The sequence below is a fragment of the Symphodus melops genome, assembly GCF_947650265.1.
Source record: "Symphodus melops genome assembly, chromosome: 5".
NCBI lineage: Eukaryota > Metazoa > Chordata > Actinopteri > Labriformes > Labridae > Symphodus > Symphodus melops.
Genome location: NC_136695.1, coordinates 13,447,087 through 13,469,160, shown reverse-complemented (window position 1 = coordinate 13,469,160; position 22,074 = coordinate 13,447,087). Strand labels below are relative to the sequence as shown.

The window sequence follows — 22,074 nt, the reverse complement described above, 5'->3', positions numbered from 1 at the left end:
TTTTCCATAGGGTCTCTAAAGTCATATTATACCCAATGTGAACAAACAGCATTGTTGTGGGCTACCATAAAAAAACCCAACATGTATCATCTAAAGAGTTATAATCAGAGCCACATACTGGGAACGACAGAATACAAAGGTGAATGAATATCATTTCCAATAGAAAGAGAGAGAGGGGTGGGTGGGGCGGGGGAGGAGAGAGAGAGAGAGAGAGAGAGAGAGAGAGAGAGAGAGAGAGAGTATGGCTCCTCTTCCAATGAGAGCAGCCTGCTGCGCACAGCTTCATCTCCGTGCACGCGGGCCCTCCCAGCGATGATGTAATGTCATGAATATTGAAACAGGTTGGCTGGTGGTCGGGAGGCGCTCGAGTCAGCATCCCTTCCGCCTCCCCATCACCATAACCCTCCAGCATCCGACAAAGGCTCACAGAAAAGGTAAGAAATTCAATTGAATCTTCTTTTTCCCACGTGCTCACCATTTATTTATTTTTTAGCAAAGAGTTGTCTTTGAGATCAATATTAAACAGTTACCAGAATGAAGGGCAAATGTCTGTCTGTGCTCCACATTCTGTGCTATCAGGCCTCCATTGTGGGTTAATTTACTGTTGCTGACGTGTAGAACACGTTTTTTTCTGATTGCAGCTTTTTCCATGATTGGACTATTCTTTTTCTTCTTTTTTTTACTTTACATTTCTTTAGCATGGACAAAGAGTGAGTGAGACAATATAGCCAATAGATTTTGGCGTGTATAACCAGACGAAACAATATATAGACTTGATCAACTGGATTATTGAAAAGAAATGTTGTGTCTGTTGCTTTCTGACACTTTATGGATAATCGTCCTTCTTTCATTTAAGTGAGTCATCGCTTATGTGGATAGGAGATGGAAGGAGATAGCTGACAGGAAATGGCTCTCTCCTTTTTCATCTGTATGTTGCTCATCTAAAATTAAGAAACTAGATCCTCCTTTGTTTTTTTTTTTACTGGTCTGTGAAGATCAGATCAGGGGCCTCTCAGAACCTGATTCCGATCCACTGAACTGGAACCGATGTAATTGACTGTCTGCTGCTCCAGGTTTACAGCTTCTGACATTGCTTTCTGATTGGTCCTCTCTGTCTTGTCCGTTTCCCTTTTGGCTTCTCACATGACGCAAATGATCGTTTAATTGTACGAGCATGTCTGATGTGACATCAAACATTGGCCTCCCTTTTATAAAATCATTAAAAAATAATGGAAGGTCCTGTAAAACCCGTGTTAAAGCCAGAGGATTTCAATTAGATTTTGAGATACAGAAACAAACTTTGACTCTAACTGATGGAAATGAAGAGGAAAGCTTTTCCGCAAATGTTTTGGCAACATCCTTTATATATTTTCAAGCCTCTTATTCAGCGATTTGACTTCTTTTCCCACAGCCACAGAGATACTGATAAAGAGAATGGATGTTTTAGAGGAAGATTTGAGCCTTTGACACCATCATGAACCCTTCCTCTGCCGACTCGTCGCGGCAGCCAGACAATAGCAGCCGGAAGCAACAGCGGTCCTCGTCTCCGGCCGGGCTCAAAGACGGTGGATCTAAAACTGCACAGAAGGGAAGCAGCTCGTCAAAGCCCATCACCTCAAAGCAAGCAGGAGGAGGGGGAGGAGGAGGGAGAAGCAGCCGAGGTCAGTCGCCCGTCTCTGCAGGCAAGGAGCGGCAGGCCGGCGGCGCTTCTTCCGTCAAAGGCGCGGCTGCTGTCCAGGCTGCTGGTGCTGAAAGCCCGACGCTCAGCAGGTCTTTAGAAAGAGGCGGTCAGACACCAGAGGACCCCTCCCGCCTTGATGCTTCCTCACCCTCGAGAGGAGATCCGAACCGCGTCGTCTCCGACCAGCCCTGCGCATCCAAATCCCCCAAACTGAGGAGCAAAACTCCGAAAGGTGGGGAGGCCGGCGCGGCGACGAGCGGTAGCAAGAAGAGCTCCAAAGGCACGGTGGGCTGTGGACCCGGTTTCTGGAAAGAGGGGTGCTTGCAGTCCGAGCTGATACAATTTCACTTGAATAAGAGCTTAGGAAAGAAAGGGACAAAGATGCAGACGAAATCAGCATCACCACCGGCCTCAGAGCCGGAGCTTTCCCCCGAGCCCGAGTGTCCAAAACCAGCTCCACAGCCAGACCAGAGATGGCAAGAGGAGATAGAGAAGCTGGAGGATGAAAACGAGGATCTAAAGGTATATGTTTTATGCATTTCAATTCACATGTTTGTTTGCAGAATGTGTGACTTGCGCAATGGGAGCACCTGTTGTTTGCCAATATAGGCTGCATGTTAACGGCACGCTTTGTTTGAAAATGATGTTTAAAAAGGCTCCGATCGGTTTTCCTTCGAGGACCCCGTTTGGGTTTGTTGAAAATGAATCATTTTCTTTTTGTCCACTGCCTGTTAGATTGAGATCGAAGAGATGCGTGCAGAAATGGACGAGATGAGGGATACCTTTTATGAGGAGGACGCCTGCCAGCTTCAGGACATGCGCAGAGAGCTGGAGAGAGCCAACAAGAATTGTCGGATCCTTCAGTATAGGCTGAAAAAAGCTGAGAGGAAGAGACTCCGGTTTGCAGACAGTGGCCAGGTGGATGGGGAGCTGCTCAGAAGTTTGGAGCAAGATCTGAAGGTGAGTCAATGACAGTATAAGAATAATTCTAGCATATATTTTGTCAGTTTAACAACTTCCCCCTCACCTCATGTCGTGGTTATAGGTTGCAAAGGATGTGTCTGTGCGTTTGCACCATGAGCTGGAGAGTGTGGAGGAGAAGAGGATGAAGACAGAGGATGAGAATGAGAAGCTGAGGCAGCAGCTTATTGAGGTGGAGGTCACCAAGCAGGCCCTGCAGAATGGACTGGAGAAAGCCAAAGAGGTGCGGGACAGCTGGTGTCTAATCCCATTTATGCTTTGAAAATTCTAATAATTCTTCTTTAAATTATGGCGGGAACTAAAATTAAAATTCAGGTTTGAGTAGATTACTGACTGGTCAAGGGTGAACAGAACAATATGGAAATAGTTTTTGCAGCATTAATTGCACATATCTTTCAATCTTTGGAGCCAAAAAATAATAGCATCATGCAAAAAGTTGTGTACTAAAAAGTTGGCATTATAAAGATGGACTACATATAATCTATAATACCTGGTAGGATTGTCTTTCTTTGGAAGTTGCTTTTGAACATCTCATCAGGCTAAATTGTAAATAAACTGCCCATGTGTTATACCCCTTTCGAAGATGTGGGAGATACCATGCTAACAGTCAGGATATGATGAGTCACAAATGTCAACTTGTTAAATATGCTTTTTTCTTCAAGTCTTTTAAATCATACTAAGGGCACTTTTGGATTTGAAGTTAGATATTTGACCTGATGTGTTCTTGAAGGGGACATAATGTGTCATGCTTTTTCCAGAATATTCTGGGTTTTATAAATATGGATGATATCATTGGTTGGTGACTTAAGTAAGGAAAAAAGAGTGCTGCTGCTGCTGCTGCTGCTGCTGCTGCTGCTGCTGCTGCTGCTGATGCTGATGATGATGATGCTGATGATGACGAGAATGATGATGTAACCACGGTTTCCCTGCAGCTCTCACTGAAGAGAAAAGGAAGCAAGGATGGGCCGAAAGCAGAGAGGAAGGCTCCACAGACCCAAGTCGAGGTGAGTCAGCATTATTAGATTATGCATTTATAAACTCAAATTAAGATGTTTAGTAATGTTGTTGTTTATGGTTCAATTACCAACTAGGTTTCAGCAACTCATTTTGTAGTGTGCTTCAGAAACATAAAGGAAAAAAATAACTTTACAATTTGCACTGAGGCATTAAATGTCTCTCTGGAAGTCTTAATATTTAAGCATGCTACAAAACTGAATTTATGGGGGAACTATATTGCTTTAGTATTTTCCATGTGGACTTTGTGTAAATACATTTACAAATCAGACGACTGAAAGTAATCTGCAAATATACAAACTTTTGTTTCTCGCCACAGGAAGAAAATGAGGATTTGAAATGCCAGCTGGCCTTCATCAAGGAGGAAGCCATCTTGATGAGAAAAAAAATGGCAAAGATAGACAAGGAGAAGGACCGTCTGGAGCAGGAGTTGCAGAAGTATCGATCCTTTTATGGCGATGTGGACAGCCCGCTGCCTAAAGGTGAGGCTGGGGGGCCTCCAACAACCCGGGAGTCAGAGCTGAAACTCCGCCTACGCCTGGTGGAGGAGGAGGCCAACATCTTGGGCAGAAAGATAGTGGAGCTGGAGGTGGAGAACAGGGGACTGAAGGCTGAACTGGATGACATGAGGGAGGACAGGTACTTTCAGATTCCTGATAGTTAAGCAGTAGATAATGATGGGTGAAATGTTATGAAAGATTTTAAGAATAAGAAAGTCCAATTCTTTTTATGATGTGCATCAAATTGAAGGTATAGTTCATTGGAGATGGAATAACATTGGGCTGTAACCTAAAACATACAATACCCCCTCCCCCCTCCCAGCATGGCTGCCTCAGGTGTGGATAGCTCTGGCAGTGGAGGTCAGCAGTGCAGAGAGCAGGGCGAGGCTCTGTCAGAGCTGAGACAGCAGCTTCAGCTGGTGGAGGACGAGGCCGAACTTCTACGCAGGAATTTAGCAGATGTGGAAGATGAGAACAAAAAGGTATGCACCCAAGACTGCCTTGTTATTGAAAGACAGGAGAAGGTAGATACAGTACATAATCTAGCTATGACAAATATTGAATATAAATCAATTATATCTGGTACTGTCATTTCATTTGTTAACTATCTATTTGGACTTTTGCTTCCATCATATTCACAACATACCTTAAATTATACAGTATGCAGTAAGTTTTTTCAAAGTAGATTTCACAACAGCACCAGAAACATTTGCATATTTAGCTATTTTCACACATGCACAAATGAAAGAAAATGTCCAAAATATTGGCGGTAGCCTGCATGTGTGCGTAAACTATGGTCATGTTGTCGATAGTTAGATAGTTCACACACACACACACACACACACACACACACACACACACACACACACACACACATCCTATGCATTTACAAACATGTTTTTACCAGGCTTCTCTGTCAGTCAGTGGGTTGATGTGGATTAAATCTGATTAAATCCACTTTATAATGGCTAAACTACCGTGAATGTCTTGACCAGGAGCAGGTGAGCAGGTAGCCTACAGTAAAACATTAGTTTACCTGTTTGCCTGGTTCCTAGGCAACTAGGTAACACAATTCTGCTTAAATTCAATGTGTATGATTTACTTTTGTGTGTGCTCTGTCCTTGTGTGTCTGGTGCTATTTTTAGAACCATCAATGACTTTAATGCCTTTGAAAACTATTCACACCTGATGAAATACATGCACAAAGAATAATACTCAGTTTCATCTTTAGGTGACAAGTGAACTTAATAAACTGAAGTACAAGGCTGGGTCCCATGAACCTGGATCCAGACATGGAGGAGGTTTGTGGATTTGTTTAGTGACTTTAATGTAGTTGTTGTTGGAAGAGGAAAAACAACTGCACTTTAGAGCAGAAATATATGTTGACAAATGGGTTTCATAAAGGGTCCAATTATTGCACATTAAAGTGTCATTTGCTGAGGTGTTCCACTTTTCACTGTTGCCTTGTTTCAACCCCAGGAGGAGGTGATCCCGCTAAAGTGGAGGCCCTACAAGAGGAGCTGAAAGTGGCACGTCTCCAGATCAATGAACTGAGTGGAAAAGTAATGCAGCTCCAGTACGAGAACCGAGTGCTGCTCTCCAACATGCAGCGCTACGACCTTGCATCCCACCTGGGCATTCGCGGCAGCCCCAGGGATAGTGATGCAGACAGTGACGGAGGACGAGACGATGACACTCCTTCAGCCTCAGCCTCCTCACCTCGCCTCCTTCCGCCCCATCGCAAACGCGAGGGCCCTATTGGAGGAGAGAGTGACTCAGACGAAGTGAGGAACATTCGCTGCCTCACCCCAACGCGTTCCCTTTACTCACCTGTGGACAGTCGTTTTTTATCCAGAAGCCTGAAGGACCGGCAACAGATGATAGACATCCGCATCGAGGCGGAAAGGCTGGGTCGGACCATCGATAGGCTAATCGCTGACACCAGCACTATCATCGCCGAAGCCCGTGTATACGTCACCAACGGGGAGCTGTTTGCAAGGCTGGATGAAGATGAGGAAGGTGGCAGGTAATAAACGAATGAAAGGGATTAGGAATCTTAATATTGCTCAAATTAACTCATTTCAAAATGTCTGATATTTAAAGTCCAAACTACCTCATTCTCCCAGGATCAGAGAGCATGAGCTGTTGTATCGTATCAACGCTCAGATGAAGGCCTTCAGGAAGGAGCTGCAGAGCTTCATAGACCGACTGGACGTCCCCCGTCAGGAGGATAAACAGGCAGAGGAGCCACTGTCTGTAAGCAAATACAAACCAATGAATATGAATGACTTTAATATTTTTCTTGTTATCTAACATCCACTTTTCTTCTTGCCTTTAATCTGCCCTACATTTTCCCCATTTCATCATTTATCCATCAAGATGTTCCAGCCCATTATTTTGCTGATCCTCATTCTTGTTCTTTTTTCTTCACTTTCTTATGCCACCATTTTTAAACTGGTATTCCTTTTCACCTTGTTCTTTGTTCTGTAAAGCACTCACTCAGCACCACATTATGTACATTTTCATTTTTTATTTTCATTTCCTGTTTATTCATTTCAATTATTTTATGTTGAACATGTCACGAAAGGTCACTGAAGGTACAGGCCATTATCATTTTCCATGTATGATCCAACCACACATCTACTCAGATGCATTCAACATTTACTGGAGGCCACACATCTTGCAGCGATGGTAGAGTCTTAGGTGAGTATGTCATTGCATTTTCTTGACTTTGATGATTAGTTTGCTGTATTTTTATTGGGCACATTTGCAATGCAGCACAATGACTTATAGCTGAACAGTGGTCTTATGAGAAAAAAACAACAACTACAATCTTCTCCTGTATGGGTGTGCAAGAGCTTTAATTAGATAGAAGATGTTTGGAGATCTCTGTTGTTACAACTGTAATAGTCTAAACAGCTAACTGTCTGGTTTGTAGCATGTGTACAATATTTTGTTCACTTAATCTCGTTTTAATGGGTGTGGAAAGCCAATAGATCAGTAAAATGGTCTTTACACAAATTCACATAATACGTTTGAGGAGTTTTTAAGATCTATGAGTAGTCGGCTTACATTATAGTCAATGTTAGGACAATAGGGCACCACAGAGATAAAGCCCATGCACATCCAAAAAGCAAATTTACAATAACATTTGCTAAAAATTACTCACTATCATCTGCCATCAAAAAAAGAAAAAAATACTAGTTTCAGCCAAGCTCTTCTTGGGCAACTCTGCAGCCTGAGTCATAGTTTCTGTCAACATCATCTACTACAAAGCAGCCAAATGTGCAAGAGTAATATGATAGTAGCGTTGCTATTTCATCCATATTCTGATTGTGCTTATGCGACATTAGAGCTTTGTAAAAGTGCCCTTGGGTGGTTCTGTAAAAAACTGTCAAAAATGTGCTGATGGGGGATCTGTTTAAAACTAGCAGACCTGACCACCAAGAAGGGCAGGCAACCGATCCACTTCTTTTATCCCATGGGATGTTTTACGTCACATATTAGGGCCAGCTGTGGAGAGAGAGAGAGAGAGAGAGAGAGAGAGAGAGAGAGGATAAATGCATTATTTCGGCCATAGCCACTCTTCGATTCTCTGTATTAGTTAGACTGCCACATTCTTGTCCAGACTTCCCTGAAGCTGCTTCTCGAGGTAAACTGTAGCTCTCATGGCTGCTTTTCAAGGATAGGCTAATGCAACACCGAAGACTAGGACATTGTAGGAGAAGAGGTAAGGGTCTACTCTATTAATGGCACGCGCTCAGTATTACTTCACAGAGCTAGCTCGCGCTTTGACACTGCCTAATGTTAGCCTACACAGAGACAACAGCAACACAAACACATTGTGACTTGCAATTGATGCTGTCTTCTTTAATCAAGATGATTAAAATCCCACCTCTCGGTCCCCCCCTCGTGATAGTCATCCCTCGGCCACGCTAAAATAGCATATAAAACAGCTCAGAAACGATGGCGTCATGTAGAGGGAAGGTACGTCGGCTAAATTTACTGGCATTTTAATAGATATAACAATACACCTACTGCGTATTTTGAAAGTGTGACCGACAAACGCTGAAGTTTGAGGAAGCTTTGATTCTCAAATCACTGACGCTAGCTACGGAGTCTACGGTGTAAAAGTACGTTGCCATGGATACCACGGAAGGTTGGTAGGTAGGCTATATGGCTTGAATCCTGCGACCGGTGTTGATTAACAGATGTTTTGCCCACTCCGGCCCGGACGCCTTTCTGCTATCCGACCTCAGGAAAACAAACTCTTGGTTACTGGGGGTAAAAATACTCCCCTGCTCTTACATCAATGAGCTCCTGGATATTTTTGGTCGAGTGTCCCATTCGCGACGGAGCGGTTACTGGGTGTCTGTTTTTGGATTGTCTCCGACACCGAGTCAGTGCAAGAGAGAGAAGGAGAAGTACAGACTATGAAAGGCCACACACATGTAGAGGAAACGCAGTGCAGTGAAGACGTTTTTTGGAGCACAAAGGGGTGCTGTCAGGACTGTGAATGACGGCTTGACCCGGTCTCTGTGAGGATATGGAGGGGACAGAAGCGTCCAGTCCCGACCCCTTCGAAGCGGTGGCTGCTTTGTGGCCATCGGTGGATCTGGCCGGGTTCGGATAATTGACGCACTCAAGAGTCCTAACCCGAAACAGTTGTATGGAAAAGAGTGCTGAACTGTATCTAAGTTTTTTTTTTTCGCGTAGAGAGCATAAATTGACACTTTTAAATTAGTTTGGTAACTAGCTACTTGCATTTTTTTTTTCGTTTTATTTGAATGCGTTGGAGGAATGTGGAGTACGTTTATGAACGGCTCGGGGCTGAATGGCGGGGGCAGTGGTGGTGGTGGTGGTGGTGGTGGTGGTGGGGGCTACGTCCCGTCTCAGGGATGGGAGTTCGTGCCGTGCACCAGGATGGATAGGGCAGATAGAGGAAGGAGCAAAAACCCCCTGAGGAGAATCTCCTCCCCGCCCACCGTCTTCAGTCAGATCTTCGAGCCCCAGTTCGCCGCTGCTTCACCGGGCGTTGGAGGAGAAGGACGAGCGGTGTCACAGCTCGAGGACCTAACAGGACAAATGTGGCCTGGTCCTGAACCCCCGCAACAACAGCCACAAACACAACACACGCGGCTTAAAAAGAAACTGGAGGACTTGAAAAAGCGGCACGTGCAAGACAAGGAGGAATGGATGCGCGAGAAGGAGTCATTGTTGAGAGAAGTAGCTGACATACAAGTAATTGTAAATACATAGTGTTATAAGGTTAATTATGTTTGTGTGTGCCGACAGTCTGTGGTGTGTCTAATTTCCCCGAAACATGCACTTTTGCTGCACAGGTGTTATTGTCAGTCATTTGGTTGAATTTTGTGGCGTCAACTTAGGGCTCAAAACGAAAAAGTGATAATTCTATAAAGCAGTTTATTAGTTTGTTGTCAAGTGACTCTCTAACATAGGGGTGTGTTCCTATATGCAGGGAGGAGAGAACCGGAGGATTCTGCTGGACCTGAAGACGGTTTTGGATGACGTGCAGGTGGAGGTGAAGAGAGAGGAGGAGAAGAGAAGCGATCTGCAGCTGCAGTACACCAGAGATAGATGTGCCTGGGAGCTGGAGAAGGCCGAGCTCAAATGCAGGATTGCACAGGTAACAGAGGAACAATGATGTCGGTGATGATTAGATGTGTATACGTGTATCTTACAGGGTTTATCTTACAGAGAAACACTTCAAGGTTTTCTGCTGTGCTTTCTATCTCATGTTCCATTTCTCATGTCTTTGCTTGTCTGGCCTCAAGTTCGGTGTAAATTAGGCTTGTCACTTTCACCACCCACAGGGCAGAGTGATAAGTCACCCTGGCATCCACCCCGGCTAAGCCTCAGCTTAGACAAAAGATTTGCACCGAGGAGACGACTGTAGTTATCCCCGCTCAGCCAGACACAGACACCCAACTTTTCTTAAACAGCAAACTCTTAGTACATGAAATATTAACCTAATACTTTTTACTTGGATGGTTCAGTTTATCGAAATTGGCAGAAATACTGAAGAGTTAGAGTAAGCTTTCCATATCATGGTCATGCTGTGTCGGGCATCGCGCGGATCACTCGAAAGATTTTTCATGGATGTTCTTCAAAGTAATTTGTCATTTTTTACCGCTCAGATCAGAACATGGATGTATTTGGTGAAACAAAACAGAAGCAGACTTGCTTTTAGTACTATGTCTTTAACTCAGAGCTTCATTTCTCAGACTTTCTTTGACTTTCTTTTTTTTTTCTTTTTCTTTTTTTTTTTATGAAGTTGTGACGCCACCACCTCAGCCAGTTGAGTCTCATATGATTCCTATCACAGACTTAAAACTGATTAGTCACGCATTAAACCATCACACAGCTCTCTTTTGTTTGCGCTCTGGAGCTACAAGAAAAAAAAATACAAATGGTATATTAAGTGGAGCAAAGATGCGGAGGAATTCCATGATGTGGTGCTGGGAAATTAACAAGGTGGTGCAATGACACTGCAGGGCTGCTGGAAAAGACCACTGATGACACCATGACATGGGAATGCAACATAGTAACACGCTTTTGTCACATGACACACACACACACACACACAGAGTGTGAGGAGATGGCAAACGTGTTCATGTTCAGCTCTTCTCTAGCTCCTGCTGGCTCTGTGCCTTCTCATAGTGAGGATGACTGAGCCTGATAAAAACAGACATCTACTGTCCTGTTCTGTGTTTGTGAAGCCGAGTGTGGCAGTTGAAGAGGCTTATACTACTGCTGGAGATTATAGCATGATGCCACACACACACACACACACATACACACACTGTTGTTTATCCCAAGATGCTCCTGTGAGGCTGTTGTGTTAGCGTCTGTTGAGTTAGCAGTTCTGAGAAGGTTGCCACTCATCTGAATCGGACGTCTACGATTGATTTTGGACAGGGGTGTCTCCACATTTTCGTCTTTGTTTATAACATTCTCAAAGTCATGTGGAACACTAGAAATATACGTCACTTTAAACAGAACATACACACACACTCACAGTCAGACATTTCTAAATTAACCACACAGACCAAAGGGAATGTGAGTTGGATTTAAGCCACGCTAGGCGGGGTTAGCTACGCTCTCAGAGTTGTTTTGTCCTGATGCCACATCCTGCCACATTGTGCTAGTCTCGGGGTTAAGCAACATAAGTTACCTCAAATTTTCGAGAATGTTTTGCGGCTCAGTTAATGATCTCCAACAGGATTTGGGTTGGATGCTTAACAGGTGGGTGAGGAGCTGATCTGTCATTCTCCACCTGTAGGTTACAATGTACCGATGCAGAGGAGACGCCAGGTTTAGCTCAGACAGGGCAGAGGGTGTAAAAGAGGTAGAAAGTAATGAGGGCAGTCTGAAGGCTGACACTGAACACAGATGAAGTGTGTGAATATGAACAATAATTGCAGAGTAAGTGTGTGTGTGTTGTGTGTGTGTCTACCAGCTATTTGATGTTAGCATGTAAATCTGTTGTAGTCAATGGGGGGGCTCAGCTGAACTACTTCTTGTAGTTTTCTGGCACACACACTCTGTTTGTGTTCACCACTGCACTTTGTAGAAAGACTGAAAGTGTGCAGCACAATGTGAAGGCCAGAACGAATACTGTAGAGGATTATCGGAGCAGCCAAGTGTATTATACAAACCTGGAGTCTGGGAGTGGAATAAATGGAGGGTATTCAAGGACCTGGGTCAAGTGAATTAGAATTTTGAGGTAATTTTAAGTAAAGCACAAAGTGAAATAGCATTGAAGTTCAAGATGGCCTGCTCATATAAACGGACTAGATTGCTACATATTTTACACTTTACATATATACCTGATGTTTAGTCAGTTATCTTCCCTTTAGTAGATATTTGGCAGGGCGTAACTGTTTGTAACTTCAAACCACAGTTTCTCCACCAATAATTATATTGTCTTACACTTTCTATACCAGAGATTAGGAGTTATAATTACCAGTGAGATAAATTAACATCATATCACTTGTAGCCTATCCACAGTTGCCTGCTTGTTCTATTCCTAAGTCTTTAATAACACACTCTCTTCACAGTGAATGTAACTACTGTATGTTGTTTCCACATCCTTTTCGGGCACTCCTACCACCAAATACCAAGCAGGCATCTGAGGTCCCCGGAAGAGGTCTAAGGCCGGATATTTCTAGGCATATTTCTCCACATGCCACTGATTTATGAAAGCTTCTGGCAGCTAGGAGACATCTCATTCTGCCCGAGCAGCCGACTCCCCTCCTCCCTTTACCTCGTATCCCCACCTCCCCAAGGAATGTGACATTGTACAAGGCTCTGTGTCCACTATTTATAGTGGGTCACTGTGGTAACACCGTTACCTTCACGCAGTGACAGGCTGGGTGTCAAGGATGGCAGAATATCACCACTTGAGACTGAGCTGGAGATTGTTGTATACAGGCATTACACAAATGTTTCATCTCTTTTTGCTCGCTTAAACAACAGTGTGGACCAATGTTCCTGTTTCCTCCAGAATTTCCTCATGGAAGAAGCATCTACTGTCTCACAGAAACAAGATTTCAGTCCTTTATTTTGACTCTTTTTCATGCACTCTTGCTGCTTGTTTACATGTGGATGTTTAAATAGACATGTGGACAGCACCCATCATCGTCTGTCTGTAATTGTGGAGAACTCAGAGAAGAGCCGCAGGCAGACAAAAAGAGTCAACTTCTTTTTCTTTTTTTTTCCTCCTTCCAAACCATCACTTCATGACCCCAGGCCACAAGCAGAAATAGACCCATGACCGGGGCTCGTAAGAAGGCTTTGGTTGCTGCCTGTGACTGAACACTGAAATAACACACTCAGGCATGCTCGTATGCATTCTGTCCCTCCTACTAACACACACACACACAAACACCCGACAGAAACACACACTCACTCTCTCTGAAGTACAAATATATATGCTCTTCATGAACACACATTCACTTGGGCTCTCTCCAGTTCCAAAGCCAAAACGTTTTTTTTTTTTTGTTTTTTTTTGTGTTTAATAGCAAAAGAAGGAAAGGAATACACACATATTCACCGCAGAATGTACAGACCTATGTTCCAAAAATAAACCCAAACTCTTTATTTCTCTAAAAAAAGAAAGCCTCTTAACCATAGAATAACATGAAGGGTATTTCAGATGGACTTTGTGACGACGTTATCTTGTCTGTGAAGCACGAATCAGACCGTGGCAGTGACCTCGGACCCGCCTTTTTAGAAGTGGGGCAATACTTTTGAAACGTTATTGAATTATTGTCAATTTAAGTGCAAAATGTTTTGAATAGAAGTTCTTGGCCCCATCACAACAAAATTCCATGGGTATTTCCCAGGGTTGTTTTGTTTTTTGTTTTTTTCATGTGAAAAGGGCATTGAGTTGGGGCACTCAGTAATTCTCATTAGAACTGTCCAAAATGTCCAATAAAAGCTGATGAAGTTGGCTCTTTCCACAGTCGGTGTTGAAAAGAAGCTGAAGTTATTTGTGTTGAGAGATACCCTTTGTGTGTATGTTTCCGTAAAAAAAACTCTTAACACCAGTGTGTCACTGGACTACAGCTGCATTGCGTTCTCTGCAGACCCATTCGTCTGTGTGTGAATCTGCCGTTTCCTCCTCTGTATCCTGTGTTACTGAGGAACAATAGGAACGAGTCGTGAACCCTGATCCCATGAATCCCATAAATTATCTTACAGGATATTTTCATCTTTCAACCTTCTATGTTTTCTCCCTCCGTCCATATGAACCCACTCACACTCGTCCCCGCGGTGCCTTATTCTCCCACTTCCTCCACCTTTTCTTCCTGCCACTCCTTCATTCTCTCGATTCCACGTTCAAGAATTTCTCCCACTCCAAATTTGCTTGTCATGTCATCTGGCTCTCCAACTGCGATTTATCCAGTCTATCACTGCTGACTGCTTACTTCACTGTCTCTCCCACTCCTTCCCATACCATCTCCCCCTTTTCTCTCCTCCTTTAATGCTCTCTCCTCTCCCTGCCTGTCTCTCTCTCTCTCTTCAGTTGGAGGCTAGAGAGGGTGCAGGTTTGGTCACTGGAGTGGTCCGGCCAGCAGCAGCAGCTCCCGGCTCTGTGGCGTCTCCGAGTGCTCGAGGACAGCACAGTGAGACCTCAACGCTCCTCCGGGATAGGGAGGAGCAGAGGCGGCTCCTGGCGGACACGCACTCGACTGCCATGGACCTGCGCTGTCGTCTGGAGCACAATGAAAGGGACTGGTCCAGAGAGAAAGCGGAGCTGCTGGAGAGGTTCAACGTGGAGAGGAGGGAGTGGGAGAGCCAGCTGAAGGATATGCAGAGGAAAATCGAGGAGGTAAACGTTCTAAATGTGTGTATCTTAATGAGCATATGTCTGCATTTAAAAGGTTTCGTAACTTGTTTTTTAAGACTACATTTATATAAACTAAAGAAGTAGCTACACAAAGAAAAACTCTTATTGTGAATGATATATTTCTTATTAAGCTCTGAGTAATATACAGTGAGTAATACTTCCCTCCTACACATCCTGTTCACCATCAGCTCTGTCAAAACAATACCTCGATCGATGCAGCTGCAGAGGATGAGGAGAGGAAGAAGTGGTTCTGAGGCCATGAGAGATATTTAAAGATTTAAAGAAAAAACTAATTTCACCACATTTTAATATGTATTTTTTTTATTAACTTTAACATGTAAAGCTCCTCTCAAGAATTGTTTCAAGGTAAAGAAAAAAGACTGACATTATGAATGATTCCTCTTCATGAGCTTCAAAAGCAAAACTCAGCATCAGCATGAAGACTGATTTTTCCTTTATTGTTGTTTTAAATAAAAGAAACCGCTGCCGGGATAGGTGTCGGATGAAAAGATTTACAGCATGCTGCAGAACTCGCCTTTTACTGACAGTCAACAGACAGCACACTGTTTTACTTTATTCAGAGGAGGCAACACAATTGACAAAAGCAGTTCCTTACAGGATTTCCACCTTTTATTTTGTTTTGAACCCAAAAAAATCAATCAGTTCAAAGTTTGACCTTTTTCAGCCAGATGGCTTTGAATATTTGAGTTCCAAGAGATCGTGGATAGGAAAGTATCACCATAAGACAGAGAAGGGAGTAATTCAGAGCAAAGGTGTAGACCATGGGGACCAGGAGACAGAAAAGAATGCTGTGGTTACACATGAGCATAGCAAACGGGTTTTGAATGAAAACATAGAAAAGTAGTCTGACAGAGTGTGAAGGCTGTGGAACAATCTGCTAAGACAAGAACACATGGCTATGATTCGCCCCCCTGAGACCAGAAAAAATAAAAAGAGAAAAAATAACAGTGGAGGAATAAAGCAGGCTGAAAGTCAGCGCTCCCATTAAGACAGAGCGTGATGGGTGGGGAGAGCAGGCGGCCAGTAATGATTGCTATTTTAGGAACGCGTGTTCACAGGCCAGAGGTCCACTCATTCTATTTGAAAGAATTATTCCAGTGTTTTCGATCCTCTGTGGTTTTAAAATTGGTTAAAGATTGGTACGCTGTCGTGACTGACATCTCATCATGCTGTGTGAGAGTGTAAATACAGCGTGGTATTGTCATTGCAATCATATAATTAACCCAGACAGGTTGCTGGTTATTTACCATCTCATTTGGAGAATTCAGTCATAGAGTCATAAAAGTGTAGACTGCAGGCACATCCAGGACGGTGACTCAAGTGTAGCATTTCGATGGCTGTAATTGAAAATTAAAGGTTTAATAAGTATCTGCACATGGCAGATATATACAGTAAGACATCAAACTATCTAAGAAATTTCAGGCGTGGCTTTTTATTCATTGATTTCAGTTGGGATGTAAAAGGATTTTCATCAAATGTAAAATAAAGCAATGCTTCTCTCCTACCTGTTGTGGAATAGCACTTTCTATTCTTGCAGATCTAATGTTTGTATTTTGAGGACAACATTTGAAAGACTAAAAGCAGCAAAATGTTGGTGAATGATTGCACATGAAGTGTTTTTTTTCCCCTTTTTCTAGCTGTACTGTGAAGTGAGGGCAAAGCGAGAAGGGACTGGACTAACCAGTGGGAGGCAGGATCCTGACGATGCCGTATGCCGACTCAGCATACGCTCAACCAGCACACGCTCCAGTCTGCTCAGTGACAACTCGCGCTCGGAGCTGCTGAGCAGCAGCAGTCAGTCAGAAAGAATGGGACACTCATCTTTAACTGGTTCAGGTAACGACGGAAACATCGGTGGCTTCCAGGCAGACCGCCTCTGTGAATTTCACACAGGCTCTCACTTCACTCCGAGCGGCAAGTCACATCCTGAGCTGCCTGATGAGTTGAGACGCAGAGGCACTTGGCAAAAGGACTCTGTCAGTGAAAGCAAGGACGCTGGGGATACAACTGAGCTGGAAGCTATTTTTAATGAGTCACCTGGATGTGGAGTGCTTCAGAAAAACGTGTCTAGAGAGGCTGAAGACAAAATTCAAGCAAGTCATGAAGAGCGTCCCCTGTGCACAGAGCTGGGTTATGGCAGCGACAAGAAGAAGAACACCACAGCGCTCAATGCTGTGAGTATTATTTAGTTGATAAAACTCTTTAATTAAATACAGCCCAGACATATTGTTGGTTGACTGATTGTTGCTTTCTTCAACGCTGACGCAAACCTTCATCGATCGTCAGTGCTCCTGTTATATTTTTGTCTCTCTTCCTGTATTTTTCACTCTACTGTTTCTTCGAGTAAATAATCCTCTTTATTTGTCTCAGTTTTATTTTGAAAGAACTTGAGCTATACACAGTGTTCGGCACGTCTTATTTTGTCTCTTGTTCCTCGTTTTGTGCGTCTCAGGCTCTGAAGGAGATAGCCCGTGTGAGCGAGGAGCTTTGTAGCTACCAGGATGAGATCAGAAAGAAGAGCGGCGATAAGAGGTACATAAATCCCTGAGCTATGTTCACCTCCTAGCGCCGAAATGCAACAGTGATAATCACTCCATCTGATTTCTCTAAGCCATGCGGAAATGTTTTTCATGTGAAAAAAAATAAATAAAAAATAGAATCAAACATGGAATTATTTTTACAGGAGATATTAATTACACATTGAATGGTTAAAGTCAATCGAGTTAAAGTGTTTTATTGTTGAAATATTTCAGGAATCGATCTGGGTCCCTGTGCCTACCTGAGGAGAGAGAGAAGCAGTTTGAATGTGATAATACCAGTCTGCAAGTAGACGAAGCTCCCTGTGACCTCAGCCAGATTTATGACGACCTTCGAGCGTTGGAGAGGGAAAATTGGATCACCTGCCAGGCCAATGGAGGGCCGAGCAAATCCTGGAGAGAGACTCCACCTGATCCAGACAGAGAAACACAGACGAGCCCCGGAGAACTCTCTGATATCGATAATGTAGCTCCTCCCATCCCTCCCCGTGTCTCCTCCAGGAATCTGAGTACCCCCATCCACTTTGACACAGAACTACACATCCCAGAATCCCCAGTGACAACAGTGAAACGCTGCCATAGCCCCTGTGTTTTAGTGGACAAAAAGTGTAGTAGCCCGTCTATTGTGAGGAAGTTTGAGGCAATGCTGCAGGAAAATGAAGGAAAGGTTTTAATTGATGGCATGGTGGCATCCTGCTCTGTACCTGTTAATCCTAACTGTAACTTGGGCTGCTGCCACAGCCGCTGGTCCTGCGATGCAAGCAAGTTCACCGGTAGCAAATTGCCTGTATATGGGACTGTGCAGAAAAGTTTCTCTGAAGTCAGCATATTGACTGCAGGAAAACGCTCAGATCACAGCCCTGGTGTCGGGAACTTAAAAGAGCTACAAACTCCCCTGATTGTTCAAGATTTACCTGTAGATCTGCTCTTATCCTCTCTTGAAATATCCCCCGCCTGCCTCAACCAGCATGGCTCCAAAAGAAACATAATGCTGGAACAAAAAACTGCTGAGTTTAACAGAACTTTGTTTCAGGCAGAGATGGGTCGTGCTGCAGAGGAACAAGACAGCATTACAGTGACAGATGTCTGCTCTGCGGGACGCATACCAGTGTTTTCAGCAACAAGTGGGTCATGTCAGGTTTCACCTCCCAGGGATACAACATGTCAGCCACAGTGTAATGATGTAGCCACAACCGTCACCAGTGTGCATCCTGAATCCAAATTGTCGCTTTCCATCTCAGAATCCAAGATCCAGACTCCAGAAGTTCAACTCAGACAAAAGAGGTGTAGTCTTGAGGGTCAGGAGGTCAAAGTAAAGCCAGAAATCCCCATCGACTTTTCATCTCAACAGCTACAGATGGGATTCAGGGAAGCAGTCACAATTACCCCTGAGAGCCCTCCTCTCCATTCTGAAGTCAAGCACAAAGTTCGAACAGCAAGCAGCCCTTCCAGGAAACCACAACAGAGAGTAGCCACAGAGGCTCTCTTTTCAGAGCCTGCAAACGCCCAGCCAGGTCAGGATGTGGACGACTCCAGCTCTAAGAAAGAGAATCCATGTGGAGCAAAGCCTCGTCCAGCCAGAGTCTCGCTCCAGCAGTCTGCTGAGAACAAACAAAGACAGACGATAGAGCCAGGGCACCAGGCACAGCCAAAGCATGTGTCTGCTCCTGTTTACCAGTCTGACTCCTCCAGACCTGGGGCTCGATTGATGAATGACCATCCCTGGAAGCCCCTCACTCTGGCTGCGTACCCACGACCAGAGGGATCCAGGTCCAACTACGGAGCAGTGGAAAGGATTCTGAGGAACTACGAGAGCGCAGCCAAGGAAAAACAAAACCAGAGCCAGAGCCAGCAGGACCTGAAGTCTCCAAGTCCTAACGTCAGTGTCAGGCAGGAGGAGAAAGTCACAGAACAGGACATGCTGGACATGGACCCTCTGCCCTTCCCGCCCACCCTGAGGCACACACATACTTCACACACCACACATGCACAGCTCAGCAGCCACATTACCATGGGTGTGAAAGAGATACATCTGACTGCCCAGGTGGGTCGAGTTTCACGTCTCTTACCACATGATAACGGTTAAAAGCCGTCTCTTTTGGAACGCGTTCATCATGTTGTTATGAATACAATGAAGCCGTTAACTGTATTTCAGGGACTGCTGTTGATTCCATTTTGAAACACTGAGCGATTGTCCTTGACTGAGGACAGCTCTGCTGGGAATGTTGTTTATTTCTGGGATGTGCTAAGAGACAGTAGCGGGCCAGAGCCTCCATTATAATCTGGGCATCTGGGCCATTCCACTGCTTAAAGGCTCCAAAGAAAGGGAAGTAGTGGTGTAGCATATACAGTTTAAACTTGGCAGTAGGTCTATCACTCTCATCAGAATATCTTTCATCTGTGTCCTTTCATGGAGTGTGTGTGTCTTTTTTTATTGCAATTACAGAAGTATCTTCAAGGATCCAGCTGACTTGTTGCCCTTGGCAGACCATAGAAATGAGAAATCTGGAGCCACTTTAAAGTCATGCACATGTTAAAGAAATTGTGGAAGCAATTATCAAACCAATTTCATTTGACCTTAGAAAAAAAGAGAACAATCAAAGCACCACTTCAGTTTGTGCTCGACCAGAGAGAACTGACTGAAAGTTTTAGCCAAGGGCTAACACAACTGCAGAATATTTCAAGTATTTCAGTCCAGATGCTTTTTTCCCCTTGATCAAATGGAATGGGATCTACTTGTGTGACCTTCCCACATGAGCATCCTGAATTTATTAGCGCTCCTGTTGTCTCCCCTAGGGTCAAGAAGACTACAGATGGAACACGTGACAAAATGTAAAGTATCTGATTGTGTGACTTTGATCGTTGATAGAACGGTGTGATTATCCTAAACGTTAATCCATTTGTTTCTCCACAGGAGCACGAAGGCCCCGCAGTATCCTCCAACTCCGTGCAGAAGAACTTCTCAAGGCCGGCCCGTCCATCCAACAGACGTCTCCCCTCCCGATGGGCCAATTGCTCGCCCACCTCCTCGGACTCCTCTTCTCCCTCTACCACCCCTGTTGTGCCTCCATCCTTCCCTCTCCACAAACACACTTCCTCCTTTACCTACTCAAACTCCTTTCACATAGAGACTGTCATTATCTGACCTCCATCTGACCGTGGGACTGTACCGACAGAAGCCTTTAGTGATAACCTCGGAACAATTTCTTCTCATAATTGATGTACATATCAAGCCCAGGCTGCTCCTCTGATCCTCTTACAAACTCAGAAAAGCTTTAGTTTTGAGTAAGCCCTCGTCTACAGAATGTATGTGGCATTCGGTGTACCCAAACTGACCATGGAAGGCAAGGAAAGGACTTGAAGCAGCTTCTCTTTCTTTCAGCAGTGTGATCTGATTAACCTGCCAGGCTTCATGCAGCCTCTTTTCCAAGAACAATCACATCCAATGCTTCATCCATTCATGGCATCCATCTAAATGGAAACCCTTTTGCTCAGGTCTGTGTTCTAGCTCTGGTGTAGCCTTGCAGATCCACCAACAAGCTGATTCTCCTCGACCGTACTCCCTCTGTTTTCTAGATTAGCTCACATCTAAAAAAAAAACCAGATGATGTATTTAATATGTACTGTATTTTGTATTGTATGTTCAACATGTTTTGTGTGTGTGTTTTTTTTTCTTCACAAAATATGATGTACCATCCACAATATGCAGCATCATGTTGGACCCTGAGAGGAAGTGACTCTCAGTGTGCTGGACAAAGCAGTGTTGGTTTTCTGCCTTCTTGAATATTACCGTCAGTACATGCCTGGACTGTACCTTAACTGTGACTAATACATTTTGATTTACATCGTTCATGATTGCATTAACTAAACAATGAATGTGAGTTCCTTTTTTTATAACTTTGTACCAAAGGCTGGTTTCTTTATATGCATTTTCCTGATTTGAAAATGAAATGCATTGATTAGTAATGGCAACATCTTTGCTGTTCGTCCTTTGCTGATGTTTTTCGATCAAAATGTGTGTTAAGCATCTTTCATGAGACTTTGCTTTGTGCAGACTATAACTAATGTTGCTTATATGACAGAAATGAGAAAAAAAAAACTTTTTCTACCTTTACTAATACAGAACATAGTTCTGTATGGTCACATATCAGAACATCACTCAGCTGAGTAGTTCAGTGTTTTGGCTCAAAGTGTTCAATAATATCATTAAGAAGACAAATGCCTTTGCTGTTCTTTGTGTAATAAACATAATATTTGTATTTTCTTTTTTCATTTTAGCACTCTCTTATTGTTCATGTTCATCTGACCTACTGGTATATTAAAAATAGGTACACATCTTTCAGTAAATTATGAAGTGTGACTAAAAGCCCCAGCAAAACCTGATGTACTGTTGAGTTGGCGTTTTGACAAAACCCTCTGTCTTGTTTATTCTGCTTAGTGTTATTTATTTTCAATGCTTCAAAGCGTTGAATTGACCTTGCCTCTGCACGTGCAGCTTTCTGCGATCCTTACAGTGGGAAGGAACAATACTTAAGTGAGTTCAGATAATTGATCAGTGACTGCATAAGATGAAGCACCACGGTTCCTTCAATGTTATTGACTCATCTGTGGTGACACGATGATCTCTTATGATCTTCTTATGGATGATTGCAGAGCTCCATGACAGCAGAGAAGAAAACACTATTACTCAAATGATGTGGGTGTGTCACTCTGTTTCTCTCTGATCCAGTATAAACACACTTTTTTTTTTCTTTATTACGGTAATATTAAGACATTTACATTTCAAAGATGTCATGTAATCAGCAGCATCTTGTTAACCTGTATTTTTATAGTATTTTCAGCACAACCTGGTGGAGGATAGGTTTAACATCTTTCTACACACATACACACTTTCGGTATGCTCATTCACTTGCGTAAACATTCACACACACGCGTACATATCCGTGTCCGTGCACCCGCCACCCT

At 43.7% G+C, this 22,074-nt stretch overlaps 1 protein-coding gene and 1 long non-coding RNA gene across 11 annotated transcripts; one reads left to right on the top strand and one right to left on the bottom strand.

Annotated features, from left to right (window-relative positions):
• Nucleotides 1-204: 204 nt before the first annotated feature.
• LOC306823747 (microtubule cross-linking factor 3-like) lies at nucleotides 205-20,959 on the top strand. Of its 8 annotated transcripts, XM_079343556.1 has the most exons (12): nucleotides 205-434; nucleotides 1,412-2,203; nucleotides 2,417-2,641; nucleotides 2,727-2,885; nucleotides 3,595-3,666; nucleotides 3,996-4,315; nucleotides 4,499-4,658; nucleotides 5,408-5,477; nucleotides 5,656-6,202; nucleotides 6,303-6,432; nucleotides 6,556-6,879; nucleotides 9,656-9,746. In XM_079343556.1, the coding sequence occupies exons 2-11, from the start codon at nucleotides 1,475-1,477 to the stop codon at nucleotides 6,664-6,666; spliced, it is 2,523 nt and encodes an 840-aa protein (XP_079199682.1). In that variant the 5' UTR covers nucleotides 205-434; nucleotides 1,412-1,474; the 3' UTR covers nucleotides 6,667-6,879; nucleotides 9,656-9,746. The 8 variants fall into 8 exon arrangements, with proteins under 8 accessions (XP_079199682.1, XP_079199681.1, XP_079199678.1 ...); XM_079343552.1 differs by lacking the exons at nucleotides 205-434; nucleotides 1,412-2,203; nucleotides 2,417-2,641; ... (6 more) ...; nucleotides 6,303-6,432; nucleotides 6,556-6,879 and adding exons at nucleotides 8,324-9,423; nucleotides 14,228-14,533; nucleotides 16,210-16,746; ... (2 more) ...; nucleotides 18,351-19,153; nucleotides 20,024-20,959 and having other exon boundaries at nucleotides 9,656-9,823; XM_079343553.1 differs by lacking the exons at nucleotides 205-434; nucleotides 1,412-2,203; nucleotides 2,417-2,641; ... (6 more) ...; nucleotides 6,303-6,432; nucleotides 6,556-6,879 and adding exons at nucleotides 8,324-9,423; nucleotides 14,228-14,533; nucleotides 16,210-16,746; ... (2 more) ...; nucleotides 19,906-19,941; nucleotides 20,024-20,163 and having other exon boundaries at nucleotides 9,656-9,823.
• LOC306823749 lies at nucleotides 6,088-8,308 on the bottom strand. Of its 3 annotated transcripts, none has more exons than XR_013779045.1 (4): nucleotides 8,215-8,308; nucleotides 7,613-7,689; nucleotides 6,290-6,430; nucleotides 6,088-6,176 (listed from the first exon to the last, which is right to left on the bottom strand). It is a non-coding gene; the product is annotated as an uncharacterized lncRNA (long non-coding RNA). The 3 variants fall into 3 exon arrangements; XR_013779046.1 differs by having other exon boundaries at nucleotides 8,183-8,266; XR_013779047.1 differs by lacking the exon at nucleotides 8,215-8,308 and adding an exon at nucleotides 8,030-8,130.
• Nucleotides 20,960-22,074: the final 1,115 nt, after the last annotated feature.

Coding starts and splice junctions, on each gene's coding strand:
- LOC306823747 (XM_079343549.1), top strand. CDS start 8,977: ATGTGGAGTACGTTTATGAACGGCTCGGGGCTGAATGGCGGGGGCAGT. Junction 9,424..9,655: donor TAGCTGACATACAAGTAATT/GTAAATACATAG, acceptor TCCTATATGCAG/GGAGGAGAGAACCGGAGGAT. Junction 9,824..14,227: donor TCAAATGCAGGATTGCACAG/GTAACAGAGGAA, acceptor CTCTCTCTTCAG/TTGGAGGCTAGAGAGGGTGC.